Source organism: Drosophila elegans, unplaced genomic scaffold (assembly GCF_018152505.1).
Source record: "Drosophila elegans isolate 14027-0461.03 unplaced genomic scaffold, ASM1815250v1 contig_133, whole genome shotgun sequence".
NCBI classification, from domain to species: Eukaryota; Metazoa; Arthropoda; class Insecta; order Diptera; family Drosophilidae; genus Drosophila; species Drosophila elegans.
This window is the reverse complement of record NW_024545499.1, coordinates 2,319,075-2,334,786: the sequence shown is the minus strand read 5'-3', so window position 1 is coordinate 2,334,786 and position 15,712 is coordinate 2,319,075. Positions and strand designations below refer to the sequence as shown.

Genomic DNA, 15,712 nt, shown 5'->3' with positions numbered 1-15,712 from the left:
CCCCTGGCTTTCCGTGTGACTGACACATAAGTCAAGAGCAGAAGAAGAAGAGATCAACATTTCTTTTTTTCTTTGAAAATCACTCGTTAAAAAGAACAAAAAAATATGTTTCTGAATCAAATTCAAATATAAATCACATAAATTTGTAAAAACCGTTACCAAAGCCAAATCACCAGCACATGATGAACGCGCGCAGCATCGGCATGCTGAAAATGCTCAGACACTCATGGCGCACGTAAGAATCTCGAGGGGTGGTGAAAGATGGGGTGGTCTTGGAGCCGGCGAGAACTAATTGCCCCCTTCCCCCCTTACCGTAACACAGGTTTCCCCGCCGTTTGGCCACCAAGGTCACTACGTTGGGCGGCGACGAGGTAGGCAGTGGCACCGGAATCGGCCAGATCACCGGCGGCGTGCGCACCAGCGATGGGCCCCAAAAGGTGAACACGCCGTCCAAGGAAATCGTAACCCACCTGCCGCCCCTCACCGAGCCATTGCCCAACCTGCCGGAGGCAGTTTACGCGGCTCCGCTGGCGGAGAGTGCCATCACCAAGGTGACAAAGCTGCCAAACGGTTTGCGTATTGCCTCTGAGCCCCGGTACGGTCAATTCTGCACCGTGGGTCTGGTGATCGACTCCGGCCCGCGCTACGAGGTGGCCTACCCCAGCGGCGTTTCGCACTTCCTTGAAAAGCTGGCGTTCAATGTGAGTTTGGCTGCTGTGATGTAAGATCCCTGCTAACTGCCTCGTTGTTCCAAAGTCCACAGTCAACTTCCCCAACAAGGACGCCATACTTAAAGAGCTGGAGAAGAACGGCGGCATCTGCGACTGCCAGAGCTCGCGGGACACGCTAATCTATGCCGCAAGCATCGACAGTCGGGCCATCGACTCCGTGACGCGTCTGCTGGCAGACGTCACCCTTAGGCCCACACTCAGCGATCTGGAGGTGAGCCTGGCCAGGCGTGCCGTCAACTTTGAGCTGGAGACGCTGGGCATGCGACCGGAGCAGGAGCCCATTCTGATGGACATGATCCATTCGGCGGCTTACAGGGACAACACCTTAGGCCTGCCTAAGCTGTGTCCGTTGGAGAACCTGGACCACATCGACCGGAAGGTGCTGATGAACTACCTCAAGTACCACCACTCTCCCACCCGGATGGTAATCGCTGGTGTTGGCGTAAGTCTATAGAAGAAATTTTATATTGCAATTTCGTTAGAAAAGTTAATTCTAGGTGGATCACGATGAACTGGTTAACTATGTGAAAATGTACTTCGTGGAGGACAAAGCCATCTGGGAGACGGAAGAACTGGACGATTTGGGACCCAAGCAAGTGGATACGTCTATTGCACAATACACTGGTGGCTTAGTTAAGGTCAGTTCTGGAAATTTAAGTCTAAATCCTTAAAAACCAGTACCCTTAGGAACAATGCGAAATCCCCATCTACGCGGCTGCTGGTCTGCCTGAACTGGCCCACGTGGTCCTTGGCTTCGAAGGCTGCTCCCACCAGGACAAGGACTTCGTGCCACTGTGCGTCCTGAACATCATGATGGGCGGTGGTGGCTCCTTCTCCGCCGGCGGTCCCGGCAAGGGCATGTATTCGCGTCTGTATACCAAGGTGCTGAACCGCTACCACTGGATGTACAGTGCCACGGCGTACAACCATGCTTACGCCGACACTGGACTGTTCTGCATCCATGGCAGTGCACCGCCGCAGCACATGAACGACATGGTCGAGGTGCTCACCCGAGAGATGATGGGCATGGCGGCAGAGCCGGGAAGGGAGGAGCTGATGCGCTCCAAGATCCAGCTACAGTCCATGTTGCTGATGAACTTGGAGTCGCGACCTGTTGTTTTCGAGGATGTGGGCCGCCAAGTGCTGGTAACGGGGCATCGTAAACGACCTAAGCATTTTATCAAGGAAATTGGTGAGATCAATGGTATGCGCTTGTTATGAACTTATCAATTAATGCCTTAATATTGTTGCAGAGAGTGTCACTGCCGCCGACATCCAGCGCGTCGCCCAGCGCCTTCTCAGTTCCCCGCCCTCGGTGGCCGCCCGCGGGGACATCCACAATCTTCCTGAGATGAGCTACATCACCAATGCGCTGAGCGGTTCGGGACGTTCTGGCCTGGGCCGCCGGCTTTCCCTGTTCAAATAGCGCTGGATGTGAGACCACAAGATCTGAGAGATCGTTTCGCTTTGTTTGATTCGTAATTCACAATCGTGTTAAGTTTAAATTGGCTAAAATATTTACCAAAATTCGATTCGGATATTTTACTGAGCATCTTTTTTTTGGCTGCTCTTGTGGTTGAATTCTATACCGGGTGCTCTGATAAAAACTATTATTTTTTGTAAGTAAATTGAAAGTCTATTTAGCTTATTTGAATAATGCGATTTATGTTCGATAACTTGTGGACATTTCCAACTTAATTTGATAATGTCTCTCTCATTGAAAGCCTCGTGTTTCCGAGGCTGAAAAAACTGATTTTTGCGATTTTTTTTTCTCATTTCTGGGTGAGTATAAGAATTCAAGTTTTTGACACGGTTTTAAAGTCGGAGGAACCATTTTTCCATAAAAATCAGCCTGTTATTGCCTGTAAAAATATTACAAAATGTTTTTTAATTTAAACTTTCGTTAATCCGCTAGTATTTACTGTATAAAGGATGTGTGCAAAATTTTATTTAGACCGGAACATTTCTTTTCGAGTTACGTAACGCACAGAATATTATTGAGATGTTGTTCTTTTATGTTAAAAATTATAAAATACAAATTTTTTTAAAGTTGTAAACCATTCTGCCCCTTTAAAAATTTGAGAAAAGTTTGACGAAAGACACTCCAAAATATAAATTGAATGAATTTTAATTTTTTTTAAACATACAGTCCTCTGTATGCTTTAAGTTTCGGTTTAAAGAGAATCAAAAACGATAATTAATTAGATTTCTTAAAGCATTAAAAGCATAATTTTTGGGTATAAAATACTACTATATTTTCTTAAATTTAAAAAAGTCATAATAAAAAGGAAAAATGGTTCGCGAATTTTTTTAAAAGTGTAGTACTTGAGCTATTAGCTTTAGAAATGGAACAATTTTTTTTACAATTCAGCAGCGATCTGCAGATTGAAACTTGGTCCAAAAAGTTTTTCCTTTTGAATCCAGCCTTAGCTGTTTATGGTTAAAACGTAAGTTTGTAACAGAAAACAGATTATTCTATAAAACCAAATATTGAATTTGCTTTTTACTATGTAAAAAGTTCGTAGGGACGGAATATTCTTCAGACTTTATCAAAGAAACTGTAATGGAATAGAACATTAAACTCGTTGTACCTTTTCACGTGTTTATGGTAAACTTGAAAAAGGTTTCTTAGACATCTCACTTTTGGTCCACCAATTCGCCTATGAAAAAGGGTTACATAAACATATTTAAATTAAATTAAATTAAATTTGGTAAGTATGATTTTTTTTTAGTTTTATTTAGCGGTACTTAATGCTATGATAACAAAGGTTTTAACGAAAATGTTATGACCATTAAAGCATAAATTGTGTCATGCTTTACACTTATTCTAAATGAGCGATGTGTCTTTTGGTATCTGTTTTAAAAAGGGCAAAATAGTTTAAATTCCGTCCCTACGATTCTTTTTAGTGAAATCGGTGCTCTTCTTTCTGTAAACATTTATGTTGAAATTCTGAATGGCTATTCCAATGAAGTTGGGGAGTGTATCGAGGAACTCTTTCTCACACGGCGTTTCCGTTTGGGAGACGAGCTGGAGTCATCGCTGCTGCTACTGCTGCTGCTGTTGCCACTCCTATCCAGTTTTGGGGGCACTGAAAATAAAAATAGTTATGTTATGTTTTTACTGGGCAATCTGTTTACTTACTTGTTGGGCTCTTCGGAGCACTACTTTCAAACTCATCATCTTCCGGCAACTCGTCGCTTGAGATGTTTTCATGCATGCGATACTGCTTGGGAAGGTGACTCTCATCCTGCAGTGGTGGCGCGTACTTGGGCCGTTTAGCCTTCTCCTCCTGCGGCTGACGATCACTCTCGTTGTCCAACTCGTTGCCCGTCTGCTTTTTGATGCTCTTGGCAATTACGCGCTTCTGGTGGTCCAGCTGGGGAAAGAGGTCCCTCGAGTTTTCTAGCGCCTGTTTGGCCGCATTCATCTCCGCCTGCTGGATGGAGGAGCCGCTGGAGGTGGCCAGCCGCTTTGACCGGAAGTAAACGGCAACCTTGTATACCCGCGTGTTGGTGGGACCGCTGGCCTCAACCACCTTGTAGTAGGGAATGTCCGGCTCACCGCCATCCATTGTACGCAGGGTGAGGCAGCACTGCTGCAACTTGGACTTGGGATCGTTCCAGTCTTGATTCATGATGAACAGCTGAAGGCGCGGGAACAAACAGACGTGGCAGAACTGCTCGCAGTACAACAAACCCTTGTCGACGTACAAGGCGCCCAGGAAAGCCTCGAGCAAATCGGCACGATCCTTCGTCTTCAGATCCGCTTTGGGGTTTGCATATACCGCATACTTGGGCATCCCCAAATCATCGCAGACCACCGCCTGTGTGCGATTGTTAACCAACGAGGAACGTAGCAGGGACAAATGGCCTTCGTGGTGCTCGGGAAAGTGGCGATATAGATACTCCGAGCAGATTAGCTGCAGCACAGTGTCGCCCAGAAATTCGAGGCGCTGATTGGAGCCGAGCGTCAAGTGTGTGAAGCCAATGGAACGATCGGTGAACGCGCGGGCCAAGAGACGAATGTGCTTAAACTTGATTCCGATGGAGTCCTCGAACTTGGTCAGCTCCTTGAGCACCCGATAGGAATCAATGCAGCTGCGGTCACCCAGTGGCTCTTGTTCCTGCAACGGGTGCTCCTGCAGATTCTTCCAGATGTTCAGCAGCTTGTCGTCCTGCCGAAAGAGCGCATCCGTGAACACCTCATCCGCCACCTTAATTCCTCCGTCCAGCAAAAGGGCGCCCATCAGGGCTTCGAAGCAATTGGCCATGGCATGGCGCAGCTCCAGCTCGTGGCACAAATCGGATCCGTGGGCGTACAACATGAACTCCTCCAGCTGCAACTTCTTGGCCAGCAGGGCCAAGTGCTGGTTTTGGACGATGGCCGCCCGGTAGGTGGCCAAACCACCCTCCTCCAGCTCCGGAAACATGAAGAACAGGTGGATCGAGCTGAGGAACTCCACCACAGCATCGCCGAGAAACTCCAGCCGTTCGTTGTGCGTTATATTCGAAACAGTTTCATGGTCCTTGCCAAATCGCGACATAATGCTGACCAACGTGTTGATTCCCCGTTTGCGGGTGTTCATATAGTGGATCTTCCGATCGCCATATTCTGGCTGTCGAATTCCGCAGTTGGTCAGTGAGTTGCGGGCATGATCCGGATTTGTGCCGTAGTTCTCCTTGTACGAGGGATGGGTCAGCGCCAACTGCAGCAGGTACCGATTCTTGAAACTATACCCAATGCTCTCCTCCAGCAGGTCCAGCGACTTGTGGAACCGCAGGTGACCCGTCAGAACGGGCACCAGCATGGCGTGCTGCACCACATCGCACATGATGCCCGTGCGGTAGAATCCCTCCGAGCTGATGGCCACAGTGATGTTGCGCTTCATGCGCCCTTGCGTGCGCATCTCCTGCAGACGCTGTTCCTTCTCTTCCAGCTTGCGCTTGTCCTTGAATGATGGCTTCGACATGTTGGCCATCAAATGGCGGAATTTGACGTACTCCCGCCACGCCTTCTGATACTCCGGATTCCCCGCGTAGCTAAGCTGCGGCGGACGGATACCAAAGTGTACGATTGCCGGATGTGAGATGCCAGTCTCGCGATCCACGCACTCCGGCAGATCGGAGTTATTCCTGTCCAATTGATCGACGCGCAGCGAGCACGGCTTATAGCCCGGCTTTGTGACCAGCATGCCCTTAATGAAGTCCACATAGTTCTGCCACTCACTCTGGCTGATCTGGTTCAGGTGCAGAAGCTGCTGACGCTCGACCAGTTGGGCGGAGTTGTCGAGCAGGTAGCGGAGTACCTCGACCATTGCCAGAACCTCCTTTCCATTGTCTGGAAGGTCACGGACGAAGCGAGGGAGGAAGTGGAATGCTGGGCAGGACTTCTCGGCGCTGCCGGAGGCCACGTTTGGCGTCAGATTAAAGTCCACTAGCTCAAGCAGCTCATGGAAAAGGTATTTGACTGAAACCAGGAACAATATACAGTATAAGCAGTATGGAGTCTCATCTCGTTTTACTTACAGAACAGATCCAGCTCGTGGATGGTAAAGTTCTCAGGCATCTTCTCCTCCTCGTACTCAATGGTGTACTCAATGTTGAAACGGATGACTTTGCACACGGGCAGATCAGTGAGACGCACATGCGAGAGAAGCGAGAAGCCCTCAAAGAGAAACTCGTGCTCGTCATGCTTGATAATGGTCGGTGTCTTGGTCAGGAAGTTTGTGGGCGGCGAGATGCTGATCCTGTAGTGAAACAGCTTGCCCGCATTGTTGCTGTTGGGGTCGCACTTAGGGTAGCCAGTCTCGCCCGGGTAGATGCCATGACGGATGCCAATGCGCCGGGATTTGGCCGAGCAGCGGCACAGAGGACCGTCGTTCATCTCGCCGGCGTCGTTGTGCCAGAGATCTGCGTGAACCCGCTGCGGATGCTGCACCTTGTGCGACAGCTCCTCCATGGAGCAGTCCTGCTCGATCTTGAAGGCGTCCTCGTCTGAGTCCTCGTCGGAAGAGGATGACGAGGAACAGGCTTCTGATTTGTGCTTGTGCTTGCAGACGCGACGACGCGCCTTTCGGGGCGGCGGCACGTAAACGGGGAGCTTCTGACGCACTCGCTCCGCCCTTTGCAGCAGCTCCTCGTCGAATAGGTTGCATAGCTTCTGCAGCCGCACCCGGCCTTTGACCTCGTTATCGGTCTTGGTGCGCTCGTAGTAGAGTTCAGCTGGAGAGGATCGAACCCAGGACTCAGTGGGCGCGTCTGCCTCGCTGAGGGCGTTCATCTTCTTCACATAGTCCTCCGGTTTCTCGCAGAAGTTGGCACACCACTGCCGCAGAAGACGGTCTCTTTCGGTCTCCACCTTGGGTTTGGACCTGGGCTTCTCCGCTGACTCACTTCGCTCCCTCTCGCGATAGCTGCGTGGAGTGTAGTCCTCCGTGGCTGTGCTCCTGGCTGCAGATCCGCGGTAGCCCTGCAATCCCTTTGGCGGCCTGTGGGCATAGTGGCCATGTCCATGTCGGGACTCGTGGGTATACCGGGGCTCCTGGGGATGTCGGTGTTCCAGACCATGTCGCTGCTGGTGTTGGTATCGCTTTCCCGAGCCATAGCCTGCATGGTGGTGGTAGCCTTGACTGGAGCCGTAGGAGTCGTATCTCTCCCTTTCGGCGGGTGGCCTGTAGTTAGCCGCGTAGGCGGGATATCGGTCCGGGTATTTGTAGCCCTCGTACGGGTAGGATGTTCCTGGCGCCTGGTATTGGTAAGCGGGCTCCTGGGAAAAGTACTTCTGTGCTGGGTCCTGGTACGCATAGCCCTCGTAGGCGTAGGCCGACTGCTGCTGGTAGGGATCATAGCTGGGGACGGGGTTCGGGTGGAGTCCTGATGTCTCTTGATACACGTAATCCAAGGGGTTGGTGTTTTGGGGCAGGGTGTCAATTTTCGAGTGGGTGTGTGAGGAAGCACTTACTCCCGGCGGAGAGATTGCTTCTTCCGATTCTGGGGGCGGTGGTGGAGGCGGAGGAGGGGGCTGGACAGGTGGCGGCGGTGGCAAAGGCGGCTGGTACATTTCGTTTTTTTTTTTCTAAGCAAAAATTCTTTTAAAACCGGCAAATGCACTTTTTTCCATCCACACTTTTTCACCGCGACTTTCCTGATTTGGCAACTCTGTGGGTTTGTTTACATTCGCCCATCTGGCAAGGCCTTGCAACATATGTTTTGAGACGAGACGCCATTTCAGTATGCTACTTCCCCGCTTTTGTTCCCTGAGCCTGCAACGATGCACTATGGCCTTCTACGCCGTAGCCAGTGGTCGGAAGGCCGGAGTCTACGCCACGTGGGCGGAGTGCGAGGAGCAGGTCAAGGGCTTTAAGAACGCCAAGTACAAGAAGTTCGGCACGCGCCAAGAGGCGGAGAAATTCGTCAATGGCTGCAAATCGTATGCTCCACAGGACGTGGCGGTGCCTCTGGGCCAGAAACATGCTACTCCGGCCAGTTGGAAGGACAAGGTGGGGCAGATCGAGAAGCCCAAGTACACAGAGGCCTGGCCCGATGAGGATGAAGACCTGGTAGAGGACGAGCTGGTGAGCAGTAAAAAATAAGTGAAGTCTGCCATTTCTGACCTCCTCTTTTTAGAACGCTGCCATGAACGAAGTGGAAGGAGATCCCAAGCCATCTGGTAGTGGCAGTCTGGTAGAAGGTGAAAAAAAAATCCCAATGGGAAGATTTAACATACCCGTTTTCAGGCAGGCATCCACAGTCGCAAGAGAAAGGGGACGGAAGGAGGCACAGCCGATACTAGAAACAAAATACCAAGACATGCATCCCAGGTATCCGAAGCCACAGGACTGAAGCAAGTGGGTGCCTTTCAGTTCGAAATCGATGCGGAAGGCTATGTAATTGTGTACACTGATGGCTCCTGCATAGGTAATGGGCGACCAGGAGCCTGTGCCGGCTACGGAGTCTATTTCGGCAAGAATCACCAGCTGTAAGTGGGTGAAATCGCTATACAACTTTAGTTAGAATGTCCGAATTTGTTTAAGAAATGCTGCCAAGCCGGTGGAAGGTCGCGTTACCAACAACGTAGGAGAAATTCAGGCGGCCATACATGCCATCAAAACAGCTCTGGATCTGGGAATACAAAAACTGTCCATCAACACAGATTCACAGTTCCTGATCAACTCCATAACGCTGTGGGTGGAAAGCTGGAAGAGAAGAGATTGGAAGCTGAAGAACAATCAGCCTGTGAAAAACGTTGTTGACTTCAAGGAGTTGGATGAGCTGCTTCACAACAATAATATAGCAGTGAAATGGGTGGGTAATTTTATGCAAGTGCCTCCCTACTATTTGTATTTCTTCGTTTTATATCCTCAGAACTACGTGGAGGCTCACAAGGGCATAGAGGGCAACGAAATGGCGGACAAATTGGCGCGACAAGGGTCCGCCTTGTATAAGGAAAGAAATTACTGATAACCATTTTTTGAATTTAACAGATTATAGACAGAGTGGCAACGCTAAATAAATTGAAGTGTATGGACAACGCCAAAGCCAATGTTTTTATTTACAATTTTACTTTGTCAGTTTTTCGGTTTAATTAGCTTTAAAACGATGTCCATGAAGAACTTCAAGTGTTTATTGTTTTTCCTAGTTTTGGTTATAATGGGAGGCACACGCAACTGCTATGTAGTGGAGTCACCCATTGTTCAAGTGGAAATGGACAAAGCCGGCATGCACAGGTTTTTGCCTCGGAGATTACCCATGAAATGTGTTGGGCTTAAGTGAATCGTGCCTTTGCAGGACCCTCACGTACCGCCTGCGGTTCGATTATCCCCTGGTCGGCAAGGACTGCGAGTACGTGCTGCTCCAGGCACTGCCCGCATCCGTTTACATAAGCACGGACGAACTGGACGACCTGCAGCGTCTGAAGAGGGTGCGTTATCGCCAGAATTAGGCGCCAGGGACTTACCACAATTACCTCTTTTGATCCCAGTTGAGTGCCGTCTATCCGAAGTTTGTCAACATTGAAGTGGCCACGGAACGGGCGCAGCCGTTCTCCGTCCTGCTACGCGGCACACCCAAGATTACGGAGGCGCTGGGGCTGCCCGTGCATTTTCGCTACCATGCACCCAGCGATAAGCGGTGGGCTGACCTTGAATGTTGAAATGTTTTGCACACTAGAATAACCAGTAAGCCCCACAGGTCGGCGGCCACGGTGGCCATACCACTGCCGGAGCTCTATCTCAACTGTCCGACTGCTGATAGTGAGCTCGTCGAGAACGAGCTGGTGGCCCGGCCCGATAAGCTCTACTGCCTGAACACGGCGGAAAGCCGCTTCGACGAGAACGTCGTCAAGGAGGGCCAGCCGACGACCATGGCGCATCTGGAGCGCTGCAACTGGAGGCGGGTGCACGTGGAGTGCCAGCTGAAGGCGCCGCTGCGCGCCGAGATTCCCGTTGGCCAGGCGAACGCCTACGGCCCGGTGCTGTGCGGCACCATCCTGCTCGGCTGGTCCCTGGCCCTGTGGACCATCATCCGCTCGATGGCCAACACACGCCGCATCAATCAGCGCCTCAACGAGCAGCGACTGCTGCAGCAAAAGGTCAAGTAACAGGCGACGAAGTCGGTGCGATTCCAGGACAACAATGGTTGATATTGATTAACCAAGACAACACACTCCGACGATTACACAGGGCTGTAAATATTTATTAGTATGCTGTGCGCATAGACAATTTACTTATAGACATACTTAAAACGACTTAATAACCCTAGAAACGTGCTACACATCGTAAAGTCTTTTTAGGGCTTATCACAAAACTAAGTCATGTTAAGCTTCCCATAGTGTAAACGTAAACATAAACCAATATCTTAGTTAGAGCTAGGCATATCCAAAAATCGCTGGCACAGACGCCAGGCCATAATAACAATAACTTATAATTACTTCAGTTAACGAGATTTTCAATGGGGTCCTGGTGCAGGCCAAGCTTTAAAACCGATTGTCATTGTCCGACGTGGGAGCGATGGACTTTGAATCACTTTCCAGGTGGTTGCGCAGCGTCACCGTGCTGGACGTGGACGGCGGATCGTTCCACGGCTGAACAGTGGCCTTGCCAAAGATCACGAAGAGAGTGTTGCACACCAGGTAAATGCCGCCCGTGATAAAGAACACCACTCGCCACTGGCTGGGATCCTCCTCATTCGATATGATCGCTCCAACCACTAAGGGAGCCACTATGGAGGTCACTCCCGCAATCCCATTGGTGACTCCCATCATGGGTCCGGCAAAGTTGGGCGACAGATCGATGTGGTTGATCAGGTAGCCGCAAGAGCAGCCCGCGTTGATGCCCACCGCCAGTGTTAGGAGAAGGATGGCCCACGTCTTCTCGCCGGCCGTCATGTATCCCAATCCGATCAAACAGACCATCGGTCCCCACTGTCCTATGGAGTTGAAGAGCTTGCGGGCCGTGGTGATCGATATAGTGCCTCGGTTGATGAGCAAATCCGATATGGGACTGACCACGATGCAGAGCAGGCCCATGGCGAAGTACGGCAGAGAGGAGAGGAAAGCATTGGATTTGACGTTAAGCTGCAGGACACTGCTCAAGTACGTGGGCATTTCCGTGAGCAGCGTGTAGAAGCCCCAGGTGAATCCACAATGGGCTGCCAGCAGACCATAGAAGGCTGGAGACTTGAAGATTGACATCCAGGGCACGGCCACGGACTGAAAGGAAAGGAGTGAGGCGTTGGAGCAATCAATCCCTTTTGTAACTATCGAATCCGGACTCACCTGACTCGCACTGTTGCTGCCCGTAAGGCTCTCGATGTATTCCCTTTCGCTCTTGCTGATCCTTCCGGCCGTTGCGGGTTCATTGGCCGCCTGCCAAAAGAAGAGCAGGGCCCAGGCCAGGCTCAGACCGCCGGATAGGTAGAATAGTCCCGGCCAGCCCATGTTGGACTCGAAGATAAGGCCACTGGTGGCCAGGATAACAGCCGTGCCGAACTGGGCACCCGAATAGACGCCAGTGGTGAGCAGTCCTCGCTCCGTGCGCGGCACCCACTTGGCCAGGAGGGTGTGGACACAAGGATAAACCGTGCCCTGGACTAGTCCGGTGAGGACTCGCAGGGCACAGATACTCTCCCAGCCACTGCTGGCTGCCATGGGATGAAAGAAGCACAGGAGGCCGCCAATCGCCGTGGCAGAGCCCAGGACTACCTTGGCGCCAAATCGCCTGGCCAGGAGACCTTCAAACAGCAAAGCTTGAGAATGACACATTTTGGCCAATTTAGCTGCTCACCTGCTGGCACCTGGGACACCACATAGCCCCAGAAGAAGCTGCTGAGGATCAAGGACTTGTCCGACGTGTCCCAATTGTAGAAAGGAGCGCCTGCGGTGGACTGGGTCATGGGAACAATGGCAGCCGAGATGTTGACCCGCTGGAAGTAGTTGATCATCATGCCGACGAACAGGAGAACGGCTTGCCAGTGGCGGACGCCCAATCCTCTGGCTGAAAAGATGAAACAACCCCATTAGTGATGGAAGATATTTTTTCATTTACTATTAATATACAGCCTAGTTTCCTGAGCGGTCTTGGAACTACGTGGATTAGCAGGGGCCTTCTCTCTCCATTGGAACTATAAACCATGTTTACTCAGTTATAGATTTAACAGGCGTCTGACTATGCGATTTATTGATTGTCCCATTATAAGCAGACGGTGCGAATTGTTTGTCAGTTTGCTTGATTATTTCTAGGACCTTTTTCGTTTTATTGCTGTTTAACAATGCTCTGATAGTAACGATTCCATTAATTACGGTTCCGACAGAGCTCTTTTGGTTTTATTATAATAATATTGTCATTATCATTAACGCGCCCGCCAATGAGGAAAACAAAAGCCGCCCCACTCTCAATGGAAAAGTTGCGACACTGGCGACAGTGGAGTAGATTTCGCGGGGGCAGAATGTGTAAATGGAGTCGTATATTTTAATTGCCTCCTATGAATTCGATGATTAAGTTCCCCGAAATTCGTTAACTAGCAGATCTTCTTGTTAAGGTTGCTTAACAACGAAAAGATAATAAATATTTTCTTTATGGCAAGTGGAATAATCTCTTGTTGATCTTAATAAAGGCTTGATGTCTGATACACGATCAAGATATGGTTTGTAAATAAATATACCCAGACGACTGGAATTCCAATGGGACTCTCTCTTAGGGTAGGTCTAAAGAGTCGTAAAGTGCAGTTATAGAACAGAAAGAGAGCGATAGTCGGAGCGAATTCATTAAGATGTCCGCAATACCTAATTATGTATGTATGTATATATACCAAGGTGCAACGGTATAAAGTGATCTCAAAACAGGAGCTGCTCTCTTCTCAGGATGTAATTTTTGCCAGTCGTATGCGTGTGTTGTAAAACGATTGTTATGTATATCTCTTTCTATCGCTTGTCTCTTAAGAATGTCTCGTCCTCGGCAAAGCTTATGAGATCACCTTATAAAGTTGCATCATGATATACACTACAAACACAAAGAGTGTTAAAACATACTGTTATGATTACAGCGTTTACTTCCTATTAATTACTTGTGTTTGTATATTATATACGAATTACTGTTTTTCGATTAATGTAAAGATATTGAGTGCATCATACTCTCAAGTAGGTTGTGTCTAAATTTCAAGTCGATCGTTATAAAATCGACGAAGGCTATTTTTATAACTGTTCCCTAGGACCAGTGTACTAATGTTCTAAACTTTAAAGCGTTATTCCCACAACTCACATTTTTAGGGTCGGTGCCCATCATAACATTTGAACACAATTTCTGTACATTTGCTACGAGGTAATTAATTAACTTTAAATTAAAGTTTACTTGGGCAAAGCGACTATGTAACAATGTAATATTGGTTTTGAATGCTCCAGTAAGAAGCTATGATGGACACCTCATTTTAAATTTTTCCTAGACGCTCTAGAGTAATTGCTGCCTTATTATTTCATAGTTCTCCAATTTTACACAATTTTCTTTAAATTCATCCTCATCATGTGCCATTGGTTTAAAAGAACACATTTTAACTGTTTCGTCAAAAAAACTCACCCAAATTTGACGAATAAGGTTTCTAAGATTTTCTTATTACAGATTCACAAAACGGCTAGTCTCTACATTAGTCTGCATTGAATCTTTTGTCAAATTGTCACAATTTTTTTTTAGCCAAGTCATGTTATCAGAAACGATTAGCTTTTGATCTAATCGACCTAAACAAAATGTATTTCTAAAAATTATGTTCACTGAACGTATTTGATAAAGCATTTTCCGACTTAGAAGGTGACTCTTAATCGGTTTATTATGTTCTTACAATATCAATGAAATAACTCGCTTTTAGACCTTGAAATGTCCGAAACCAACATTATTTTTGGGGCACCTCGAACCGCAACTCAATGTTCAGAATATCCGATCGGTATCTTACGTCTTGTCTTATCCTCAGATGTGTCAAATCCCATGACTTTCGCGGATATATTTATTATTACACGTCGGACTGAAAATTGGCCGTAGTGCCTGGGAGTGGAAACGTTGGACAACTGCGGAGCGATTGGTACACCTTTTGCTTTTATACTGATACCACAAGAACCCATTACCCTGATAGCAGGGGCCTCCAGTTCTCAAGTGCCCGCGAGGCAACGCAGATCGTCCGACATTATCGCGGCAGTAATCATAAAACCATAAACCCCTACCAGAGATCTCGGCACTCGTAGTGTCCAATCCAATGCAAATTATATTATGCCTTGGCTTTGATTTACTTTAACTCGACGCTGGGGCAGTAAACAATTGAACCATTATCGCGATAGGCTCCTGCCCCTTAATAATAGGTATAGATTTTCTTCAGCTCTTAAGAGTTGATGGCGTGAAGTTGAAAGCTCTTTTTAAGCCTATGAGTCAAGGGTAATCTCTTGTTTTGTGCACTTTTTCCTACAATTGTACCGGCACGAGCAGTTGACTATCCAGGTCTAATTGTTTTATGGCACCCGATTAGAGGCATCCACCAAGTGAGTTCTGGGGAAAGACTTAATACACTATAGGCGATGTGTCAACCTTGAAGGATTTAATCGTGTTAACCAGTATTGCATAAGGAGAAAGTGTGGGGTAATACATTAGAAAATAGATTAGATTGCAACCTTCATTTATTTAGATCTTTCACGAACGCTTCAGTTTTCAATATGTATTTTGAATATACCCTTACCGAGGATATTAACTTTAAAGTCAAAAGTTCATAAATTCTTGATCAACATTAATACCCTTTAGCCGTCTGTCCGTTCTGTGCAAGCTAGTCACATAGTTTCCAACTTTATCAGAATAAAATTTTACCAGCATTCTTATTTCTTTTGCAGGTAGTAGATACATAGGATGACTATCTGTAAGGTCGGTAGTACGCTAATGTCGGAGATGGTCCGAAAATTAAAAGACAACTTTTAAAAATTTACATTTACATTTACGTTACGGTAGGCCATGGTTTTCTTGTAATCGAATTTTAATGTTTCGTGTTTTGTTTAACTAGTATTGCCAGAACCAGCAGTCAACGATAGAATTTTAAACACGGCTGTAAGTAGGTACTCGTTAGAACCAGATTCGAAAATTACCTTATAATTCATACCCATAAATTCATAAAAATTGCGTATAATAATACCATCATATTGGACAAAAACAGATGCATTCGCAAAAAGAACAACCGGAAAAATGTGCTTCATTTTGTGTTTTTCACCTAATGTCATTTCGGATATATCTGTTTAGTTGACTATATCCTATAGCAGTAATCGCATATATTTATATATTAGCGCAGTGTACTCTGTCTTCAATTTTCGGTATGACTTCAAGGGTATTTTAACCTCGGCTTACCGAATTTAGGTTCCGTTCTCGTTAATTTTAAAACAATTTAGCTAGAAAACGCAGGTCTTACTACTTTTGGAAAAAACTGCTAGTTTACCTGAAAAAAATAAAAAAAGGCGTTTATATTTC

At 47.7% G+C, this 15,712-nt stretch overlaps 5 protein-coding genes across 7 annotated transcripts; 3 read left to right on the top strand and 2 right to left on the bottom strand.

Moving 5' to 3' along the window:
• The first annotated feature begins 54 nt into the window (after positions 1 to 54).
• LOC108149938 (mitochondrial-processing peptidase subunit alpha) lies at positions 55 to 2,269 on the top strand. Its single transcript, XM_017277855.2, has 6 exons — positions 55 to 235; positions 323 to 701; positions 757 to 1,173; positions 1,229 to 1,369; positions 1,419 to 1,923; positions 1,985 to 2,269. Exons 1-6 carry the CDS (start codon positions 180 to 182, stop codon positions 2,155 to 2,157), a joined length of 1,671 nt encoding a protein of 556 aa, XP_017133344.1. The 5' UTR covers positions 55 to 179; the 3' UTR covers positions 2,158 to 2,269.
• A 1,180-nt stretch (positions 2,270 to 3,449) lies between these two features.
• On the bottom strand, positions 3,450 to 7,897 carry LOC108149937 (ribonuclease 3). The gene is made up of 3 exons (XM_017277854.2): positions 6,258 to 7,897; positions 3,874 to 6,198; positions 3,450 to 3,820 (listed from the first exon to the last, which is right to left on the bottom strand). Exons 1-3 carry the CDS (start codon positions 7,789 to 7,791, stop codon positions 3,690 to 3,692), a joined length of 3,990 nt encoding a protein of 1,329 aa, XP_017133343.1. The 5' UTR covers positions 7,792 to 7,897; the 3' UTR covers positions 3,450 to 3,689.
• A 13-nt stretch (positions 7,898 to 7,910) lies between these two features.
• LOC108149941 (ribonuclease H1) lies at positions 7,911 to 9,268 on the top strand. Of its 2 annotated transcripts, none has more exons than XM_041710679.1 (5): positions 7,911 to 8,305; positions 8,358 to 8,421; positions 8,472 to 8,709; positions 8,765 to 9,035; positions 9,096 to 9,268. In XM_041710679.1, the coding sequence occupies exons 1-5, from the start codon at positions 7,964 to 7,966 to the stop codon at positions 9,189 to 9,191; spliced, it is 1,011 nt and encodes a 336-aa protein (XP_041566613.1). In that variant the 5' UTR covers positions 7,911 to 7,963; the 3' UTR covers positions 9,192 to 9,268. The 2 variants fall into 2 exon arrangements, with proteins under 2 accessions (XP_041566613.1, XP_017133347.1); XM_017277858.2 differs by having other exon boundaries at positions 7,921 to 8,305; positions 8,358 to 8,414; positions 8,468 to 8,709.
• Positions 9,269 to 9,272: 4 nt separating this feature from the next.
• On the top strand, positions 9,273 to 10,663 carry LOC108149942 (phosphatidylinositol-glycan biosynthesis class X protein). Its single transcript, XM_017277860.2, has 4 exons — positions 9,273 to 9,457; positions 9,519 to 9,651; positions 9,712 to 9,860; positions 9,921 to 10,663. The coding sequence occupies exons 1-4, from the start codon at positions 9,273 to 9,275 to the stop codon at positions 10,327 to 10,329; spliced, it is 876 nt and encodes a 291-aa protein (XP_017133349.1). The 3' UTR covers positions 10,330 to 10,663.
• Positions 10,664 to 10,692: 29 nt separating this feature from the next.
• On the bottom strand, positions 10,693 to 14,270 carry LOC108149940 (putative inorganic phosphate cotransporter). Of its 2 annotated transcripts, none has more exons than XM_017277857.2 (4): positions 14,169 to 14,270; positions 12,014 to 12,223; positions 11,506 to 11,960; positions 10,693 to 11,439 (listed from the first exon to the last, which is right to left on the bottom strand). In XM_017277857.2, the coding sequence occupies exons 1-4, from the start codon at positions 14,200 to 14,202 to the stop codon at positions 10,705 to 10,707; spliced, it is 1,434 nt and encodes a 477-aa protein (XP_017133346.1). In that variant the 5' UTR covers positions 14,203 to 14,270; the 3' UTR covers positions 10,693 to 10,704. The 2 variants fall into 2 exon arrangements, with proteins under 2 accessions (XP_017133346.1, XP_017133345.1); XM_017277856.2 differs by lacking the exon at positions 14,169 to 14,270 and adding an exon at positions 12,286 to 12,636.
• Positions 14,271 to 15,712: the final 1,442 nt, after the last annotated feature.

Excerpts from the sequence above, each read along its gene's own strand:
- LOC108149938 (XM_017277855.2), top strand. The coding sequence starts at position 180 with ATGATGAACGCGCGCAGCATCGGCATGCTGAAAATGCTCAGACACTCA. Across the intron at positions 236-322 it reads CTCAGACACTCATGGCGCAC|GTTTCCCCGCCGTTTGGCCA; the intron begins GTAAGAATCTCG and ends ACCGTAACACAG. Across the intron at positions 1,174-1,228 it reads TGGTAATCGCTGGTGTTGGC|GTGGATCACGATGAACTGGT; the intron begins GTAAGTCTATAG and ends AGTTAATTCTAG.
- LOC108149937 (XM_017277854.2), bottom strand. The coding sequence starts at position 7,791 with ATGTACCAGCCGCCTTTGCCACCGCCGCCACCTGTCCAGCCCCCTCCT. Across the intron at positions 6,199-6,257 it reads CCACGAGCTGGATCTGTTCT|TCAAATACCTTTTCCATGAG; the intron begins GTAAGTAAAACG and ends TCCTGGTTTCAG. Across the intron at positions 3,821-3,873 it reads TGCTCCGAAGAGCCCAACAA|TGCCCCCAAAACTGGATAGG; the intron begins GTAAGTAAACAG and ends TTTTATTTTCAG.
- LOC108149941 (XM_041710679.1), top strand. The coding sequence starts at position 7,964 with ATGCTACTTCCCCGCTTTTGTTCCCTGAGCCTGCAACGATGCACTATG. Across the intron at positions 8,306-8,357 it reads ACCTGGTAGAGGACGAGCTG|AACGCTGCCATGAACGAAGT; the intron begins GTGAGCAGTAAA and ends TCCTCTTTTTAG. Across the intron at positions 8,422-8,471 it reads TAGTGGCAGTCTGGTAGAAG|GCATCCACAGTCGCAAGAGA; the intron begins GTGAAAAAAAAA and ends GTTTTCAGGCAG.
- LOC108149942 (XM_017277860.2), top strand. The coding sequence starts at position 9,273 with ATGTTTTTATTTACAATTTTACTTTGTCAGTTTTTCGGTTTAATTAGC. Across the intron at positions 9,652-9,711 it reads ACCTGCAGCGTCTGAAGAGG|TTGAGTGCCGTCTATCCGAA; the intron begins GTGCGTTATCGC and ends TTTTGATCCCAG. Across the intron at positions 9,861-9,920 it reads CATGCACCCAGCGATAAGCG|GTCGGCGGCCACGGTGGCCA; the intron begins GTGGGCTGACCT and ends TAAGCCCCACAG.
- LOC108149940 (XM_017277856.2), bottom strand. The coding sequence starts at position 12,361 with ATGGTTTATAGTTCCAATGGAGAGAGAAGGCCCCTGCTAATCCACGTA. Across the intron at positions 12,224-12,285 it reads ACCGCTCAGGAAACTAGGCT|CCAGAGGATTGGGCGTCCGC; the intron begins GTATATTAATAG and ends TCATCTTTTCAG. Across the intron at positions 11,440-11,505 it reads GCAGCAACAGTGCGAGTCAG|TCCGTGGCCGTGCCCTGGAT; the intron begins GTGAGTCCGGAT and ends CTTTCCTTTCAG.